The sequence below is a fragment of the Camelus bactrianus genome, chromosome 19 (assembly GCF_048773025.1).
Source record: "Camelus bactrianus isolate YW-2024 breed Bactrian camel chromosome 19, ASM4877302v1, whole genome shotgun sequence".
Classification (NCBI taxonomy): domain Eukaryota; kingdom Metazoa; phylum Chordata; class Mammalia; order Artiodactyla; family Camelidae; genus Camelus; species Camelus bactrianus.
Genome location: NC_133557.1, coordinates 36,088,226 through 36,107,348, shown reverse-complemented (window position 1 = coordinate 36,107,348; position 19,123 = coordinate 36,088,226). Strand labels below are relative to the sequence as shown.

At 54.3% G+C, this 19,123-nt stretch overlaps 1 protein-coding gene across 5 annotated transcripts in view; it reads right to left on the bottom strand.

Annotated features, from left to right (window-relative positions):
- Nucleotides 1-19,123, bottom strand: part of RALGAPA2 (Ral GTPase activating protein catalytic subunit alpha 2) — a 265,479-nt gene that overhangs the window by 7,523 nt on the left and 238,833 nt on the right. For 4 of the 5 annotated variants that reach the window (XM_074347798.1, XM_074347800.1, XM_074347801.1 and 1 more), the window contains 2 exons: nt 13,285-13,406; nt 8,417-9,632 (listed from right to left, as the gene is read on the bottom strand). In XM_074347798.1, the coding sequence (XP_074203899.1) occupies nt 9,622-9,632; nt 13,285-13,406 (133 nt within the window). In that variant the 3' untranslated portion in view covers nt 8,417-9,621. Of the gene's footprint in view, nt 1-8,416; nt 9,633-13,284; nt 13,407-19,123 lie in introns of those variants that run through there. The other variant, XM_074347799.1, reaches the window with a different exon arrangement.

Here is a 19,123-nt window from a genome sequence, read left to right as displayed (position 1 = left end):
CGTGTCCCCAGATGCAGCCCGGTGTGGCGTGCTGGACCAGACAGAGTGTCCCAGAGACTGCCAATCCCTGGGTGAGTTAAGGAGATGCAAAGACAGAGACAGTTGGGGGCTGCTGGAATTATTCCACGGGGCTCAAATGTCACTTGCCCTGACACACAGACAGTGCCACCAAAGGGCGGGGCCCCCTGCCTGGAACAGAGGAGCAGACTGTCAGCTTCCTGACACGTCCCTGGGGGTCGGCGTGAGGAATCCGCTAACCTGGGCAGTGCTGGGAGGCACCGGAAGAGACCGCTGTGCCTAGAGGTGCGTGATGCTGGGGGGCCGCGGGTGGAGACACAAAGCATAATGACTCCATCCTTTCATCGGCTGGGCACCCTGGTACGTGCCAGGGACTGTTCTAGGCTCTGGCCACAGCAGCAAAGTAGCTAAACCCCCGACTTGGTGGGGGGCGGAGTCGGCAGAGGGGCTCCCGCGTGCTGTTGGGGGCAAAAATATCTTACCCTTTTATAGGATAAAGCCCAGATGTTTGCAGGGTAAATAAACAGGTAAATGGTATTTCTGTGGTGTTCTGGGCGAGGGGGCAAGTTAGGAAATAAAAATGTCTTAGAAAAAACATTTTCAAACTACAAAACAATGTTTTAGAAGTCCCCACGGTGGGGCAATAGTGAAAAAAGGAGGAGAAACACCAAATGCTGGGTTACTATGTGTCTTACATTCAAGGTCTTTCTTACACGTTAGTGGTGCTGGAAAGCGGAAGTCGGCCCCGCTCACGTCTGAGACTGACCCATCTGGGGAGACCCTTCGGGAGGAACTCTGACACCAGCGGGCCAACCGCGGCCACTCGGGGGCTCAGACGCAGAGTGGGAGCCTGGAGGAGCCAGGGGCGCTCTTATTAAAGACGCCCTGCTTCCTGGGCCTGCGCAACTCCTCCGACACCTGGACGCCAACAAGGACTTGGAGAAACACAGCAAGCAGCCGCCGTGGCTGGAGGTCCGTGGTGCTCTGCACAGCTCTGCCGAGCGGAGGCTTGGCAAGCACAGGTGGGCCCTTCTGGGGCCCGTTTCCCCTGCCTGTTCTCATCGGGAGGGCAAAAGCGCCAGGATTTGCCCCACGTCTCATCTCTGAGGCAAGGCTGCCCAGGGACCACGCTGGGCAGGGTCAGACCAGAAAAGTGGCAGCTCTCCCTGGGTCCTTGTTACTGAGCAGTCAGTGTGGGAAACGATTAACTGGTCCAAGATAATTAGGGAAGGGCATGGTTCTGAGAGCTGGCCTGGGCGAGGAGGGAACCTGGATGGGAGCTAAACGTCCTCCCAGCAGGAAAGCAGACAGAGCGGGGACGGAGAGCCGCTGGCCCATTTAGGCCCTTGGAAGGGCTCTGAGGACGGGAACAGGTGCAGCCACAGGCGGGGCGGGCCCCACACTCCGCTCGCCACTGGCAACCCAAGACCCGTGGGACTCAGCCAGCCTCATCACCATCTCCAAATGGCCCAGGACGCCTTCCAGCAGTGCTGGCTGTGGCCTGGCCCCGGCCCCGGCTCTGGGCTCTGCTTCCTCTTTTTGGTCGCTGGTCTTGCCCGTTGACTTTGATTCTGAAGCAGAAAGCTGGGACAGCTGGGCCGAAAGACCAGCAGAGAGAGCACGTGGGCTGCACCTGTGTGGGCTGCGGCCAGTGGGCGGGACGTTCACAAAAACGCTTGTCTGGCATTTCTCTCGTCCCCTTCCACGACTATAATGTCCTCTTACCGATCTATGACTGAGTTTGACTAAATGCTAAATTGAAGATTAATATCAGGTCAGCCCCTCATGGAGAAAGATGTCTCCAGACCCTCCTGCCATCTCCCAGAACGTGACCACCGAGATGGCTGCCACACCCCGCCACGGCGAGGCTGTCCATCGAACCAGATTGAATTCATGTCTCAAAATGGAGAAACAGTACAGATGTGTTCACAGCGGCGATGTTCGTAAAAGTTAAAACACAGAAACAACTCAAACGTCCATCAAACGATGACTGGAACCCAAACGTCGCCGACGCTTACGATGGGGTATTATCTGGCGGTGAAAGTTACTAAAGGGCTGATACAGGCGACGGTGTGGACGGCCCTTGGGAACCTGTGGAGTGACAGCAACCAGCGGGCGGGGACCATGTGCTGTACAACCCCTTTAAACAAGACGCCCGGAACCCGCAGATCCCAGAGACCGGAAGCAGACTGGTGGCTGCTGGGGCGCGGGTCGGGACGGATGCGGGTTGACCGCTAGTGGGCTTCGTTTTTGCTTTGTTTTTCAGGAGGGACGAAATGTTCTATACTAGATTGTGGTGACGGTTGCACAACCTCGTGAACATCCTAAAAACACTGAATTGTGTTCTTTAAATAGATGAATTGTATGGTCTACGAATTATATTTCAATAATGTTTTTAAAAATGGCAAAAAAGAATAGAAGGTGGTCTGGGCAGCCTTACTGCCGCCACCTTTCCAAGAGTGACACGACAGAGGTGGCTCCAAGTTCGAGGGGAAATAAACCCCTCTGCGGGCCCCGGGGAGGCAAGGTTTCGCACGCGCCCAGCACCTCGGCTCCCGGCCATGGCACCCACTTCTCACCACCCTCAGGCCAAGGAAACGGTGCTGCCCCTCGGGTGACACACTGGTCTCCCTTCAAGCTTGTCTCTCAGTTTTATTCCAACTTCCGTTTATCTGCTTTCTAATAGCTCAGGCGCGGCCGCGGGTGGTGAGCGGGGCTCCACTGGGATTCTGTGTGCCCCTCAGGACTGGGTTTTAAGTTCCCTGATAACTGACGGCTCCGGGAGATGCCGCACTCACGTCTGTGTTGACTGTGGGGACACTGAGCTCCGGTGCTGGTCTGAGGCTCTGAGGAAGCAGTAAGGACGCAACGGGCTGGCTGGGTCTCGCTGATAAAAGCTGTTTTGTGGTTTCTGGACGTGAAGGAAGCCCCTCGAGCCCACGGCTTAGACGTCTCCCCGGGGGCACCATCCGCGTCCTGCAGTAGGAAGTACTTCGGTAGCTTTCACTTAGGCTTCTCAGTGACCCGTGCCAAAGTGGGGATGCGTCCGTGGTACACGCTTCACAGGCCATCAGTCCCATAAAATATCCTTTAAAATCCTTTAAGACAGTTCTTTCTGCCTTGGGGAGGGACATTTTGCCTTTGCCACAAAAGCAGGGCTCCCTGGCCCTGCACCCTGTCATTCGCTTCATCCAGTGTGTTCCCCACAGCAGGGTCCTTTCAGGGTGGGGGGCAACGAGCCTTGTTTGGAGAAACTGGACTTGATCTGACGGGGGACAAAACCAACATTTCTCAGTTTCAAAACTACCGAAGGGCTCGTCTTGCTCTGCGAGGGCAGAGGCTGCCGCGCACACAGCACACGGCAGCCCTCCACGCCGTGTGAGGAGCCGTACCTGCTCCCTGCTGCTCGAAAGGCTGAGTCCGACAGCACGGCGGGCCGGGGACGCCCGCCTCCGGGCCCAGCTCCTCTGGTAACTGGGAGCCATCTTCAGTCTCTTCAAAGCTGTGCCACATACGAGAGAGAGGCTGTGCCACGTACAAGAGAGAGGTGCCCACCAGATACTTCACTCTGGCTCAGGGGTTCACGGTCACCCAATGCTGGTGTGAGTCTGGGGGCTCTCAGGTGGGTGGGATACATGCCTGCAGGTCAGAATTCCACCTGCGCCCTCTTCTCCCCCTGCCAGGCAGACTGACCCCTCAAGGAGGGTGTCACTGAGTCACCTGTGCGGCCTGAGTAGGGCTTAGTTCCGAGGTTCTGAGTACCTCTCCAGGGGCCCCATCACCACATCTCCTTCCCTAGTCAGACGCACATCACTGCCTGCTGCGAGCTGGGTGTCGGGCGAACATGGTGCGTGAGAGGTCACTGAGCTTGCCCCCTCCCCCGAGGAACAGCCTCCTCGCAGAAGCCAGTGCCATCTCTCCAGACAAGAACTGTATTGGGTCACCCCCTGAGTAACACCCTCGGGGAGCTGCCCGTGGACCCCTCCTCAGCACCTTCCCCCCCTCTTCCCATGAACAACCACCACTCGCTGCTCCCTGAGTGCGCCAGCAAAGCTCCTGCCTCAGGGCCTTTGTTCCTGCTGTTCCCTCTGCCCAGAACAAACGCTCCCCACCGCCTCCAGATTCCCAGTGGCTCGCTCCTCCTTCAGTTTCCTCAGGCGCCACCTTCTCAGGGAGGCCAGTCCCACCCCCGTATTGGTCTCAGCAGCGCTCCTCACTGTCCCAAGTCTCTCTGGCATGAATGTGTGCAGGCGCCGACGCTCGGGGGGGCGGGGTCAGTGTGATGGTCTGAGGGAGCTGCAGCTCCCATCCAGCTTGGCTGCATCCAAGGTGTGCGAGCCCCTGGACCAGAGATTTCGTGTCTAAGTACGGCTCCCAGCAAGTCAGCAGCCTTGGGTAACGGGATAAAGAGCAGAACCAGAGCCAGCGGCCTGAGACGTCTCCTTGCAGGCGGCCGCCTTTCCTCTGAGGCTCTCACCCCCTATGCTCCCCGGTCGCCCAGGGCAGGGGCGCCTAGCCGCAGAGCCGCACGCCTGATGTCACAGGGGGCTCGGATGACACCCAGAGCCAGGCTGCTTCTTGAGCTGCTGCTCCTGCCTGAGGGACGCAGCCAGGGAGCAGGGTTCCCCTACCTACCAGGCAGGCTCGGGGATGCTCCAGCCGCGGGGTCTGCCCAAGCATTCTCCAGCAGCAACGCCCGGCCCCCTTGGCTTCCTGGTTTTGCCTGAGATGCGGGCTGCGGGGCGCAGCCTTGCCAGTGAGTCCTGGACGGCCACAGCGGCTTCCCTCAGCCCCAGAGATCTCTCGGATCGGCTGAGCCTGCTCAGAAGAGATGCTGGGTGGCAGCTGAGCGTGCCGGGAGGCAGGGCCACCGGTGCGGGCGCAGGTGGGTGCAGCGTGTCCTCTGTGCACCTGGGATGCATGTCCTTCAGGTGGTCTAAAGATGCTGCTGATTCTTTCTCAACGCCCTGCAGTGCAGCTGCGAGGCTTCCTACGTGCTGGGAAATGAGTTCTGGCCACGTCAGCGCTGTACGCTTTACGTAATCTTTTAAATTTTTTTTATGAAGTTGACTGGCATGTTTCCCATTTTTAAGGGATTTCTTTTCAGCCTTTTGAGGGACTTCAGAGGCTAACGGCAAAGGAGGAACCGGCTTTTCTCTTTACCATGCCATGTAGAGGTTCATTTCCTGGTTATCACCACGTATCCTTCTGGAAAGGGAGAGTATACAATATTCTTTCTCTTTTCTGTCTGCAGACTTAACTGCTGCTAAGAGAGTTCCAGTTGGCCTTTGCTCTGGTTGTTGCTAAGCAGAAATTCAAGCGAAATCATCGAGACTTCCAGGAACCCACCCTGATGGCTGAGGGAATCCATTCCACCTGCTGGAACCAGGACATGGGGGTCCAGCCACGCCTCACAAGGAGCATAAACCTGGGGTGTCAGAACCCCCGGACTCTCCTGAAGCACATTCTCAAGGTCATTTCAAATAAGCGTTTGGAATCATTTCCAAAAACCATCTTGTGAGAAAAATTGCTGGTACCTGCCGGCCATCTCCTGGCAACAGCTGGAGTGTCCCCGGGGCCGTAATTAACAGCGAGGCAGGAAGAAGATGCCACTCACGCTAAAATCCCTGCAAGACTAAGACAGCAGGGCTAACCGAACGCGGCCTTCACAGGAGACATAGCAGCTTCGCGTTCTCCCGAGGAGCAAATTAAATGTCATGTCGACACTTCGGAACGAACAGCCTCGGGTCCTGCCTTTTCCCGGGAACCTGGGAGCAGCCTCCGCTCCTGCCCGGGCAGAGGGTCCCCACGCTGGCTCTGAAGGGGTGGTTTCTTCCTCTCTGCATCTTCTCCTCCCTGTCCATGGGCCTGCCAGCTCTCAGCCAGACTGACCAGCAGGATGCTCACAGGAACATCCAACACGTCAGGAAAGTCTTCATTCCTTCCAGGCTCACGAGGTAGACAGCACAGCCCGGCTCAGGAAAATCTCGACCCAATGGACCCAAACCCTGGCGACTGTCTTTTTTCCCTGATGCACCTTTTTGACATGCAGTTGTGGTGTGGCACTAACTTATCTGGGCTTAATAATAAGCCCATTGTGGTGATTCATGAGTATCTGCTTTTCCCTAAAAAGATGTCAGGCTCCAGAAGGGGAGGGGAGAGATGGAGCACAGGTCTCCAGAGCCGCCCGTTTCCCCCTCAACGCCAGCCCAGTCCCACCCAGGGGAGGTGCAGGCAGTGCAGACGGGGCGGCATCTGACAGGTGCACCGTCATTTTCTATATGATCAAGTGGGACACACGTTTGTCTCATCTCTTCCCTGACACTGGGGAAAGCACCAGAGCTATGGAGGAAAACATGAGGCCAGGTGTGGTGCCCAACTGTGCAATCGAGAATTCTCTTTAAAGCCCTCGATACCATTTATGAAAGCGTCCTAATCAAGTTTCAGTTATGCAAACTGTCACCTACTCTGTGGATGGACCAGGCTCGGAGCCGGGGAGGGAGGGGAGATAAGACCCAGGTGTTTGTTCTGCCTCCTGCATCAGGCTGGACACACATCTGTGGGCTGGAGACATGCCCGTATCCCTGAGAGCAGCAGCCTGGCTCTGGCTGGCCCGCATTCCTGTTGTCCTCCTGGCGCAGATGTTATAAGAAATTGATGCCTCATTCTCTAAAGAAATGATGGCGCATCAGAGAGAGAAGGATTGCTTACACATACACAGAGCCTTCCACACGCTGAGAAGAATCAAGATGTAAGTGATGACAAGTCAGAGGCACCGAGACCAGGACGCAGCAGAAGCGCCTTCATGCAGGACACCGGTTCTCAGCCCTGCTTAGTTCTGAACAGGGAGTCCCCACGCCCAGGCCACACCCAGACCCAAACGTCTTCACCTCTGGTGGAAGGAAGCAGCATAGGGCTGGACCGGCTTCGTGGGTGACCCGGTGCACAGGTGAGCCAGAACCACTGGGTTTGGGCAATAGGATTACGGGTTAAAAAACCCAGCACCTCCAGCCACTGTGGTCCTGTTTGCACCCCCCACCCCCCACCCCATGAGACAGGCTGATGCAGGCAGAGCCGGGCTCCAGGGAGACAGCAGAAGTCGGGAGGCGCAGGGTCCACATGGAGCAGGAGGACGGCGGCTGTGTGCACAGGACAGTGAGGAAAGCCCAACAAGCAGGGTGGCGAGGTGACAGCCCAGGGGACACCTGCTGGGCCCCCTTCTCAGACACACAGTAACTTGTTGAGTCCTTACGGGGCCTCTGGGGGCCACTTGGAGGCACCACTCTCACGACCCACTTTCCAGAATCGGACGCCGGGCTGCAGAGTGACCACAGGCTGGACCCAGGCGACAACAGAGCCCTGCTCTCTGAGACAACACGTACTCCCTGCAGCCGGGGAGGCCGGCTCCAGGGGGAGGGTTTGGCCAGCATTGAACTCGGGAGCCCAGGAGGACAGTGGGGCTGGAGAGGCCGTGGAGAGGAGCAGGGGGAGGAGGAGGCCTGCCTGGAGGGAAGTGTGCAAACCCCGGGAACCCGGCTGGTGGACAGCCTGGGCAGCGGATGTGAACGCAGGGCTCCGGCGGATCCTGCCGGTGCTCCCGGATCCCCCAGGACATCAGAAGCTTCTTGAGGCCTCGGGACGGCCGCTGGGGCCCTGCAGCCCACCCGCCTGCCCCGTGGGAGCGCCCCATGTGCGTCTGTGGACTCAGCGAAGCCAATGCGTGTTCTGGGCTTCCGGTCCCCTACCTGTTGGGGGTGGCTGGCTGGAAGGACTTTGCAGCTACAACTACGAGGTGACCCACAGACTGTCACTGTCACACGTGTCTGCTGGCCAGCGGACACACATGGCCACCCTGACAGGAATGACAGGAACCCATGACGTCACACAGCAGGTTCTGGTGACCTAAGTGCCTGCGGTTTCCAGTCACGCGGCATCTTTCCAAACTGCACTCTTACCTCATGAAGACTTTCTGAAGAACCACGACGAGGACGCAAGAGCCTCCCCGAGCGCGCGCTGTTTGAGGACTTCCTGGGACACTGTTTGCTCCTCTCCTCCCAAGCGCTGCATGGCTTGTCTGGATGGAAACACTCCCTCCTAACTGGCCGGTGAGGAGCTCTGGTACCCAAGGTCTGGTGACAGCGGGCCCGGGGAGGGGTGCCCATGTGAGCCGTGGCGGACGTCGCTAACACGTGCACTGACTCCACTGTGAGGGGCAGAAGTGGGTGGGGGGGGGGGCGAGGCCGTCGGCTCTGAGTCATCCTGCACGGCTGGTCCTCGGCTCATCGGAATGATGGGAGGGGCGAGACATGGTGTCCCCTGAAGTCCCTTCCAGCACCACGTTCCACAGTGCCCTTTGCTGATTTCAGCAACTTTACAAGGAAGGTGAATACAGAGGACGTGCTACTGATCAAACTTTATTCGGACCATTTTAACTGGGAGGGAGGGGCGGAAAGGAGAGGGGCAGATACGGAATGAATCTATAAGGGGCCCACCCTCAGTGAACGGGGAAAACCTTTCCTCTTCTGCAGGTTACAGTTAGATCCACCTTGTGCTGTTTCTGGGGGTTGACCTGATGGCTAACTGCCCAGCGAATGGTCTCAGGGTCACTGCACGGTGACTAGCCCGAGGCACCCTGGCAAAGGCGCCCCGAGGACGGGTCGGGGGCCTGGCCAGTGAGAGCTGGGTGAGCTCGCACCTCCAGGTGAAGGCTGCTGGGTCCTAAAAGCACCCGGTGTAACGTCCACACGCTGGGTTCACTCTGGGACCAACGTGCAGCATGCCTGCCGTCCCACGAGGGGACTTCGTCGGCCACCAGCACGACCCGGTGACACTGGGCAGGGTCTTCTGATAGCTTCCGTGAACTTAACGATTTTCTTGTAGGAAAAAACTACAGGTCTTCTATGAGGCAGGTGAGCACCATCAACCCTTGGAAGCGGACCCCGTGCCACTCTGATCGTGCAGACGGGGGAGCGGACCCTGGGCCACACTGTACACGCAGATGGGGGAGCGGACCCCGGGCCACCCTGCGCGTGTGGATGGGGGACGGCAGTTCCGTGCAGGCGGCAGGGGCTGCAGCACCCTGAGACCGACTCAGACTAATCCGGTTTAAGCTCCAAATATGACCTACATTAAAAGTGGCAGAATCTGCTGGAGCCTGGTGGGGAAGTTCCTCCCACTGGCTCTCAGTCCCTGAGCCTTCACCATCTCCTCGATCATGAGGGAGGCAGTGCTCCTGACCGCATCTCGGAGAAACCAAATGTGTTTGTGAGGGGCTAACAGATAAACAAAGATCTGTGCTCCCTCTGCTGGCTCCTGACAGCAACGTGAACGCAGAACAGGGCCGTACACAGCGCTGGCATCTTCAGCAAATGCAGTCAGTCCGTTTCCGGAGAAGAACCTCTCGTTTAGGTGTTCTTTGAGGAAAACCCATCTTTGTCAACTTCTGAGCAAGGGACTTGAAACTCTCAATAGCAGGCATCACAGTGCACATGCCGGCGGTCCTCCTCCACCGAACTGCGAGCTGTGACTGTAACAGCGACTTGGGGTTCATTTACCAACAGACACAGTGGATTCCTCCGAGACTTTAAGGTCCAGACATAATCTTTAAAGCCGTTCTGGGGGAAAAAAACCAAACTCAAGTCCAAGCTGAAGTTTCTTTTTTTTTCTCCTTTTGTTTTATAAGAGCACCTTCCAAAAAGTAAAGATTTATACTATTTATATCCTTTCCGATAATGTCAAACATTAGACTTGATTTTCCAAGTCATTAGCATGCAGAAGACTGACCTCATGGTGAGCAGATGCACTTGGCTGTGAGCGGCACTGATTACATCAGTCCCAGCCGCTCCGCTTAACCCTTTAGAGGCCTCTCCGCCGGGCCCGGCCCTGGAAACACGCTTGAAAACAGACGTAGTAAGTAGTCCCCCACCCCAGGATGTGTTAAATGCATCTATAAATACACGCATAAAACACATGTACACACACACATATGTGTGTGTGTGTTAACTGCAGCCGTTGTTTTAAACACTGGTCACCTTTTAGAAACTGCTGGTCAGTAAGGAAGGAATCAAAGCAGCCCACTCAGAGCTGGGTAGGAAAGCAGCTTGAATGCCTTTTACGCCTTAGGTGTTATCAATAGGAGTGACAGGTCGGGTGGGGTGGCGTCAACATAACATTTTTTCTGATTGGGAAAATAGCTTTTTAAACCTCTTTTTTAAAAGCTGAGCACCTACCTATTGGCCTAACAACAAAAGACGCTACATCCTCATCCGTGGTCAACAGTGCGACGTGGGGAGGGGCACACTGCCTTGCCCAGGTGCCCCTCCGCGGGCCGCCGCTGGCAGGCAGCAGTGCGGGGGCGGGGAGCCCGCATTTCCCACGTGCGTCTTCGGGCACAAGCACCCCCACGTAGCACAGCTCTTCCCTACACCTAGGACTTAAAGGCTGACATTAGAGGCCTTCCTTCCAGAAACGGGGCTGCCTGCTGCAAAAAACAGTATGGTTCGAATACAGTGTTCAGGTTCCTCTCCCTGTGCTTGGCGGCGAAGCCCTGTTCCGAGGACACAAAGGAGCCCCTAATTCCTCCGACTGTGCACATGCATGTGAGCGGGGGCTGAGGCCCTGCTCTGACGACATCGCGGCCTGGACGGTCTGATTGGGTCCCAAGTGCACTGTGGGAGCTTAAGCCGCTCAGGGTCAATTTTTCCAGCTGGCTTGTTGCTTGGAAGAGCAGACTTCACCTCTGTTTCTTAGTTTAAGCTGGCTGGCTCGTCTGGGTTTGACTCTACTCGTCCCAGCAAAATAAAAAGACAGTGTGAATAAATCAGTGAAAAACGCTTTCATCTGTAAAAGTGGAAACAGACAGGGATAGGGGTTCCTCAAAAGCAAAACTGGCTGTGAGCCGGAAGAGGACGTGGTTCTGAAAGTGTGCCTGCGCATGGGAGAGAAGTCCCCCCACCAAGTTCCAGTTCAAAGCAAGTTCATTTCGGGCTCCTTCCTGATGGCTGTCGTGGGCAGAGACGCAGCGTGTGGGAAGAGAACGTTGTGCCCAGACTCAGAGTCACATTCATGGGCTGGTGTGAGACGCGTGGAAAATGTTACCACCCCACACCGAACACCCTACACCCTGTACGTCGTGAAGCGTGACCCTGATGCCAACCATCTGAAAAGAGGAAGGACGGTGTGTGTCTCGATCCCACCTCTGGTCTCACGTGCCTTTTGTTCAGGCGCCAACGCCCACTCTTAACGAGCCGTCAGGACCTTTATCGGGTCAGTGACTTCGGCAGATGCAACATTCTTACAGAAGCCTGTCTCCAAACAGCAGGTCTTAAAAAAAAACCCAAATCGCTCCTAGAGGCTCACTTAAGGGGTCACCCATGCATGGACTCATTTGAATTGGTTTAAATAATTATGAACTTTTGGGAAAGATCAAGTTAGCTTACGTAGAGGCTAAAATATACAAGGAAAAGAAAGTTCATCAGTATTTGTTTCAATAACACCTTAATCATGTAAAGCACAGGGAAATACGTTCAGTATCTTATAATAACCCATAATGAGAAAGGATGTATGTGTATGACTGGATCACTGTGCTGTACCCTAGAAACTAACACAACGTTGTAAATCAACTCTACTTCAATAAAAAAAATCATAATCAAGAGCCCCAAGAACAGAACAGTTGAGTTAAGGAATGGAAGTATCTCATTACTTCATTTCTTCTAATTTTAAAAAAACAAAAGCTTTCTCGAGAGTTTAAAAAAAAACAACAAACAACCCTGCACTGAAAAACTTGGTCCCCATCCCTCGTGAAGATGCAAAAAAGCTGAATGAGAACTTCTTGTTTTTTCAAAACGAGCTTTGATCCTTCGTGCTCCTTCACCTAAACATCAGAAGTGGTTTTAAACCTGCAGCCAGACTGGGAATGAAATCTTCATTTCTCTTGAAACTGACTTTTTTTTGGTCTTAGGATGTTGGCAGAGTGTATAAGAGAATTCGACTCACTAGCTGTCCTACTTTTTTAACGTGAGAAACATTAATTGCAGCTTCGTGTGGACTTTTCTCATGGTGCTCACTGCAGTTCAGCAGAGACGGACAGAGGCCGGCGTGGCTCCGGCCGCCCCGCCAGGCCGGCGTGATTATGTAAATCGCGGGGCCCCACACCTCCGCCAGCCCGCTTATCTCCCCGGCCTTCTGCCTGCTGCTCCGGGCCCCCGCGCCAGCGCCGGCCGCTCCCTCTTATCAGCCGCAGAGCGCGGGGAGGCCAGGACTGCAGCCAGCGATGTTCAACAATGATGCATGGCTGGTTTTATTTGTAGGTGATTTATTTCACTGAATTTAATTTTTTTTCACTTTGTGTGTAAGATATTTGTTAACAAGTCAGAACGGGAGGAGCCAGGCGGCGGTGGGAGAGCAGTGACACGGGGTGGAAATCTGTCAGGCCCTCTAAGAGCTGCGCTGGCCGGGCGGGAGGAGGGGGCCCTCGTTCAGGGTCTCAGCCTGCGTTGACTGAACACCCCATTGCCTTCTGGAAAGGCAACTGACCCGAAACTACACACAGAAATGTATGAGTAATTCTACTCTGTGTGTGTGTGTGTGTTGGGGGGGTCTCAGTGATCATTTCATTGGTTTAGGTGCCAGCACACATTTTTTCCCCCTAAATGGGAAATATAAAAAGAGTAAAACCTAAACACAAAAATTTTGGAATTTCGGTTGGTCTGGTGAGTGAGAGTGCTTCTGATCGTTTCTAGCAGGTTCCCCACCAGCTGCTGCTCTCGGCGGCCTGTCCACGTGACAGGGGTGCTCGCCACCCGTGTGATGACGGACCAGGGGCTGCCCCCCTCTCCCCATGTCAGCCCCTCACCCGGGGTCTCCACAGCGTAACCCCCGCTCAGCACTGGTAGCAACGGCTCCGACTGTGAGGAACTCTTTTTGATAAGTGAACGCTGATTTCGGGCCCCACTTTTCAACAGCATATTTCCAGCTCAGCAAGAAACCCACACTCCCGAGCGGGCCGGAGCACATCACTGAGAGAAAGTTCATTAACCCCACTAGACGCAGAGGTTAACAGGAGAGCGGAAGAACAGAACCGGGGGAACAGCTCGGATACAAAGCAAATTAAAATGGATGTCACCGCTCCTTTTGACATTCATCAGCTGATGCACAGGGAGACCGCACTTCTTGCATCTGCGAGCGTTTATCTGTGCAAAACAGGTGTACGTCTGTGGCGCGGGGGCACTTCGGGGCCGGGGGAGGGAGGACGGCGCAGACACTCACCGGTTCCGCCGAGGGAGTAGCCGGGGGACGGGGAGAAGACCTGGGCTGTGAAGTCCTCGAACGTCATGACTTCCCGGTGGTTCTGAATTACCGCTTCGAGGTACCGAGCTCGCTCCTCGTAGCTGCAGGAGTGGGTTAAGGAGCCAAGTGCACGGGCAGCAGGACACACATAACAGTGACAGAGTTCACCTTGTGTTCAGTACAGCTGGGCGCCTTTTGCACTCATGTGGGGAAGAACGTACCTGGCCAGTTTGTAAATACCCTGTCAGAGAATTAACGTTAGTCATAATTTGTGGCCACATCCTGGTTTTGAGGTCTCAGCGTCTGTTAGACTTTGTGCCCAAACAGGTATTGCCAAAAAATGTGTAAGCCAACGGTTACAGAATCGCATCCAAGGAGCTAAGGTTGATTGGGACAAACAAACAAACACAGAGGCATGACCGGGACCCCACCCACAGCCGTGGGCAGGGCTGCTTGCCCTTCTTTGTTCCGTGAATGAAACGCTCTTCTCAGCCCGCTGACAACGTGAATCGCTACTTCAGGCAAAAACTGGTGATACATGCTTAAAACAGAAGGTGGTGCCCGCCACTGGGTGGAGGGAAGGCCAGGACAGCATGCTCCCAGGTGGGCACACCAGAGCCTCAAGCCGAGAGGCCACGAGCATCTGAAAATAAGAACTAGTAAGTGGAAGAAGCTAGCAGGGAGCACACAGCAAAAAAAAAAAAAAAAAAAAAAAAAAAAAAAGACTATTGCCTTTTAATTAAAACTGCAGTCTGGAGCACACGCATTCAAATGTGTAATCAAAAACCAGCCACCAATAAGACTTATGAGCGTAACCCGCTGGAGCCACTTCCCAGCTGCCCTGATAGGATGGACCCCTGTGCGTGGCAGCCTTTCACGGGCAGAAAGCAAACCTTCCCCCTTTGTGTGCGGCTTCTGTCCCCTCGGAGGGTGAACCACGCCGTCCAACGGCAGGACAGCGTCAGAACGGCCCACAGCGGACCCAGCACCGCACACCCGGCTCCACGCACTAACGGTCGGGAAGTCGGCGTCCTCACTCCCCCGTCCTCGTGATCGACGCAAGTTAACACACATGTTTTAGTCCTTTTGCAAAATCGTGCTAATTCTCCGGGAGCACAGGCAGTGCGGGTCACCACCCGCTCACTGCTCGCCGCTCCAGAGAGGCGAAAGTAATTTCAGCATTTCTCACTGTATTTTAAAACTAACTTTTCAAAATGGCCTCTTTCAAAACTTAAGCTGGTGAAAATTATGTCAATTGGTGGTCAGTAAGCACGTGTTTTATGTTGTTGTTTATTCTTGGGGGGGAGGTAATTAGGTTACTTATTTATGTATTTATATCAACGGAGGTCCTGGGGATTGAACAACCCAGGACCTCATGCATGCTAAGCACACACTCTACCACTGAGCTGCACCCACTCCTGGTGAGTGTTTCAAAAGAGGAAAATATTTTTCTATCTTCCTCTGGCAAAGTACACACATGAATTTCTCAGGATAGGTTCTTTCTCCCCTTCCTTCAATTACATTCAAAGAAAGGCTTCCAGCCTGTGGGACCAGAGGCACTGACGGCTGTGCTGAGCAACACGGTAGCGAGGAGCCATCGAAAATTACATTTCAATCTAAATTGACTGAAGAAGTCGAAATTCAGTTGCTCGGCCCCCTGAGCGTGGGTACAGAACACGCCTGTCACCGTGGGAAGCTCTCCCGGGCGGTGCTATTCCAGAGTTTCTTTTCAACCTGGCTCTATGCCACTTTCAAACAGGAAAATGAGTTTGAAGACTCGAAAGTGGCCCCCAGTGAAGGATGGTCCTTTGTATGGACGGTCACAGCACCTGGAGGCCTGGGCCGCAGGGGCCTGCTCTGCGGGCGCAAGTCCCCAGGACTCGCCCTCATGGACCGGCTGCCAAACGTCGCCGCTCGGGCCTGGGTCTGGAGGGACCCACTGATGCCATTCACATCTCATTACGAACACGCTCATTCTGCACAGCACTTGGCTGTCGCTGTGCGTGGCCCTCTGAGCACGGCCCCTGCGAGCCGCTGGGCCGCGAACAGCAGGACGCCGGGCCTGAGCGGCCGGCTGGCGGACAGGCGCTCTGACACCGAGCTGGCACGTGCGGGCCCAGCAGGGGCCGAGCCAGGCGTGACAAATTACTCAAAGAGCCGAGCTAAACTCATGGCTGAGGACCACCTGAGCCTTGGGCCGCTGTCAGCGCTCGCGTCCAGGCCCCCTTTCAGCGCTGGCGGCCAGGTCGGCACAGGGTGGCCTCTGCAGCCCCGTCCTGCTGGGCCCCAAAGGCCCTGCTGTGCCTGGACACCCGCACACAGCGCTGAGGATGACGCTGATGAAATGGATGTGCGGGTGTGCTCTGCTAAACAGGACGCAGCCGAGGCCACACATCTGGAGGAGCAGCCGTGGTGCTGACCGAGCTCACCGTCAGCCACGAAGGGGTGCCCTGTGCACCCCCATCCACAGGATCCCAGGGCAGCCCGCCATCCTCGTCCTGAGTGACACTTTCCCATTGTCCACAAGCTTGTCCTTGTCAATGCTGAGAGGCCTGGGCTCCTAAGAGCAAGTCCAGCACTAGACTCACAGCGGGGGATAATCCAGGTCTGAGATTCTCAGATTCAATAAATATTAATGGTCGGACTCCTCAGTGGAGGCCCTGCGGAGACAGACGGGCACGAAAGGAGCTTCTAAATCTGGGTCCGAGAGGAGGAAGTGTTGTGGAAGGGTCCCCAGCGGCACCCGGAGCACACACTCCCACCCCAGGCTGGGCGACACTATTCCCGAGCTGAACATAGCTGAGCTGGGAGCTGTCACTTAGACAAACGTCCATTAGGGACTGGAGATCATTTAATGCATTTTCACTTGTGGCCCAAGCCAGGGGGCGTAAACACCATGACAAAGAGAAAACAAGCACCACCCCAGCTCTGGCACCGTTCAGAAACAGCCAAGAAGCTCACGCGTGCTAAAATCTTTTTTTTTTTTTTTTTTTTGGTAGCTTTAAATAATGTAGCTCTGGGATCTTAACTGAACTTGTTGGTAGAGCTATTAGCAAGGGCCACTAGGATCGGTGTCTTCTCATCTTTTCTTACCTGACACCCTTATGGCTGCCGTGCTGGTTGCTTTCTATTAAGAAAGGCATTTATAATTTAGACATTAAATGCTTTGCAAGGTTCTTCTCCTCATGCCTAAGACTTGTTAAGATGTGAACTGGACGCCGAAGCAACACCAGGAGTGGATAATTGGGGACCTGTGACCGAAAGCAGGTCCCAGGACTGATGACAGAGGCATCTGGACACAAAGCTAACACCTGTTTCAAGACCAGTCGTTGCCCTTCTGTTCTCAGAAAAGTCCACTAACAAACGTGAGACTTAAATTCTGTCCTGAATTACTAGCTCACTAAATACCATGCACAGTAAAGCACTTTTTAAAGAGGGAGTTTCCCCGATTACTCAACTCAGAGAACATTCCAATCACTAACTAGAAATGCATCTTGGTTTCCAGGTATTTCTGAGTTTTCAAGTGATCTATTCTGTCTGCATTTTCATGTAAGAATTTTTATCACTTACCAATATTCCTTGACTTGAATAAAGAGGCAGTATGTCTTAGCTGTTTACATTTTATCAGAAACCACCAAGACAGCTTTCCGAAACTCTCCAGGGAGGCTCTGCTGCGGGCCCGACCTGGAGAATCAGACCCAGCCCCCCACCAACTTTATTCTGATGATTATCATTGTCTTTTAAATTATTATTTGTTTTAATTTTCAGCAATGGCAGCAGCCGCAGGGCAGTCAGAAAGGGGCTTGCTCTTTGCAGGCAGACAGGCCTGCATTTGAATTCCAGCCCCTACCCCGCCCCGCCCAGCCCCACCGCCTTCTGTGTGCTGCGTGGATGCTGACATCTGCTCTCGGAGCTGCGGGGAGGCTGGATGGAATCACGTGAGGAAGCACCGACCCAGGTTCCAGCACGCAGGAGAAGCACGAAGCGTGGACTGCCCGCAACTCCCAGCCCTCAAGGTGGGCTTATGGTTTTGTCTTCCAGAAAGAATGTGGTGGATAAACTAGGGGAACCCCTGGTCAGGCTTTCGGTGGGCTTTACATTAGACCCTCAGGAACTGGGGCAAGTCCCATGGTCTCCGTGTTGCTGATCAGGAAATGGAAGCTCAAAGAATTCAAGTGATTTTCTGGAGTCACAGTTACTCAGGGGTGCAACTGGGACTAGAACCCCCATCTTCTCACCTTTACTGCTTTCAACTAATATCTTCAATTCTAAAACACATGGGGTTAAGTTCCAGATCTTGTTCAAGGATGGGAGTTAAACTCCAAATGAGAGTAAATCAACTGACTTAAATATGCGTGGGTATATAAATCAACCTATAACCGAAACTTGAGTGTACAGGTTTAAGCTGCATTGATACCCACAGACCACACTGCCTTTATAAATTCATAAAATAACAGTCATGGCATTCTTTTTACTTATTCAGGATCTTTCTTGGAACAACTCCTATTTTGAAATAATCCCATTTATTTTTTTAAGTCATGGAAAAAAGAGAACTGTTTAAAAGATGCTTTATTACAGACTGAACTTTTTTCAACCCTTGAAGCCCTTCTTGCCTGGGCCGTCTCCATATTCCCCAGAGTAAACACCATACTCAACTCACACCAACAAAATGGCCTTGGAGGAGGTGGCCTCCTGATGCCTACCAATAAATGCAACCACCCAGTGGAATACTATACAGCACTGAAAAACACAGGTTTGTATATTAGATGAATGAAACTCAAAACATGTTCAATGAAAAAAAGCAAGTGACTGAAGGGCAAAGTGAAACTGCTGAAGAATACACGTGCAGTGAGGCTGTCACCAGGGGGATCTGGGTGGGGCAGGAGGTGGCACACGGTAGGTACAAATACACTGGTTGGTACCCACAGCAGGGTAAATGTCATATGTTTTCTTGTAGGTATGAAATGTTTCATAGTGAAAAAGCGCCCCTGGAGAGAACGGAGTATGGACTAATCAGATGATCTTGTCTCACCCACTGGGAGGGCAGGGCAAGCTTCCCTGAGCCGAAGGGGGACATACAAGGTGAAAGGTTGGCTGTTAAGGATAATGATGCTGGAACAGTCCATTTGATTCAGACATAGGAAAACCCAGAAATAGGCCAAGGAAAACCCAGAATAGGCCAAAACATTAGGGCTCAAATTTTTCAGAACGTCGTGGAGAATCTGACAGATGGGATTTAAAGAGCTCAAACAGCAACATCATCCACGGGGCTGCGGGAACCGCCCCAGAAGGAGCACATCTTTCTACAGAGACCCTCTGCTTGAAATGCTGGGCACCAGGAATGACAAAACGGGCTGAGCTGGAGAACGGTCAGTGTCCTCCACAGACCTGCCTGTACATGACCTCACTCTCCTCAGGAAACATGATCTTGAGCGGCTCGGCCATTTTCAGAAAGCAAGTTCCCCTCTGCTCAAGAGCCACGTCCGGCGCACGTGGGTCTGGGGACAGTGAGCCACCCTCGCCCAGCCCGCGCCCCCGGAGTAAGGACAACTGTGCTCACGCCGGCGCCAGGCAGCTCACAGGGACAAGAAGGGAGGCTCTGTGCGGAGGTGCAGGGAAGGGGCTAACCAATGGGGGTCTGGGGGGGTAGGAGCATTTCCTGCCCAGAGAAGCCCGAGCTGGAAGGAGGAGGAGGAGACTGGAGCCCCAGGGGCAGCAGGAGGGCCAGGGGCGCAGGGCTGCCTGGATGGTTTGAGGCAAGGGCGAAACACGCTTCTAGATCGCCCTGAGAAGGTCCGCCAGCGCTCAGGGGAGTCCA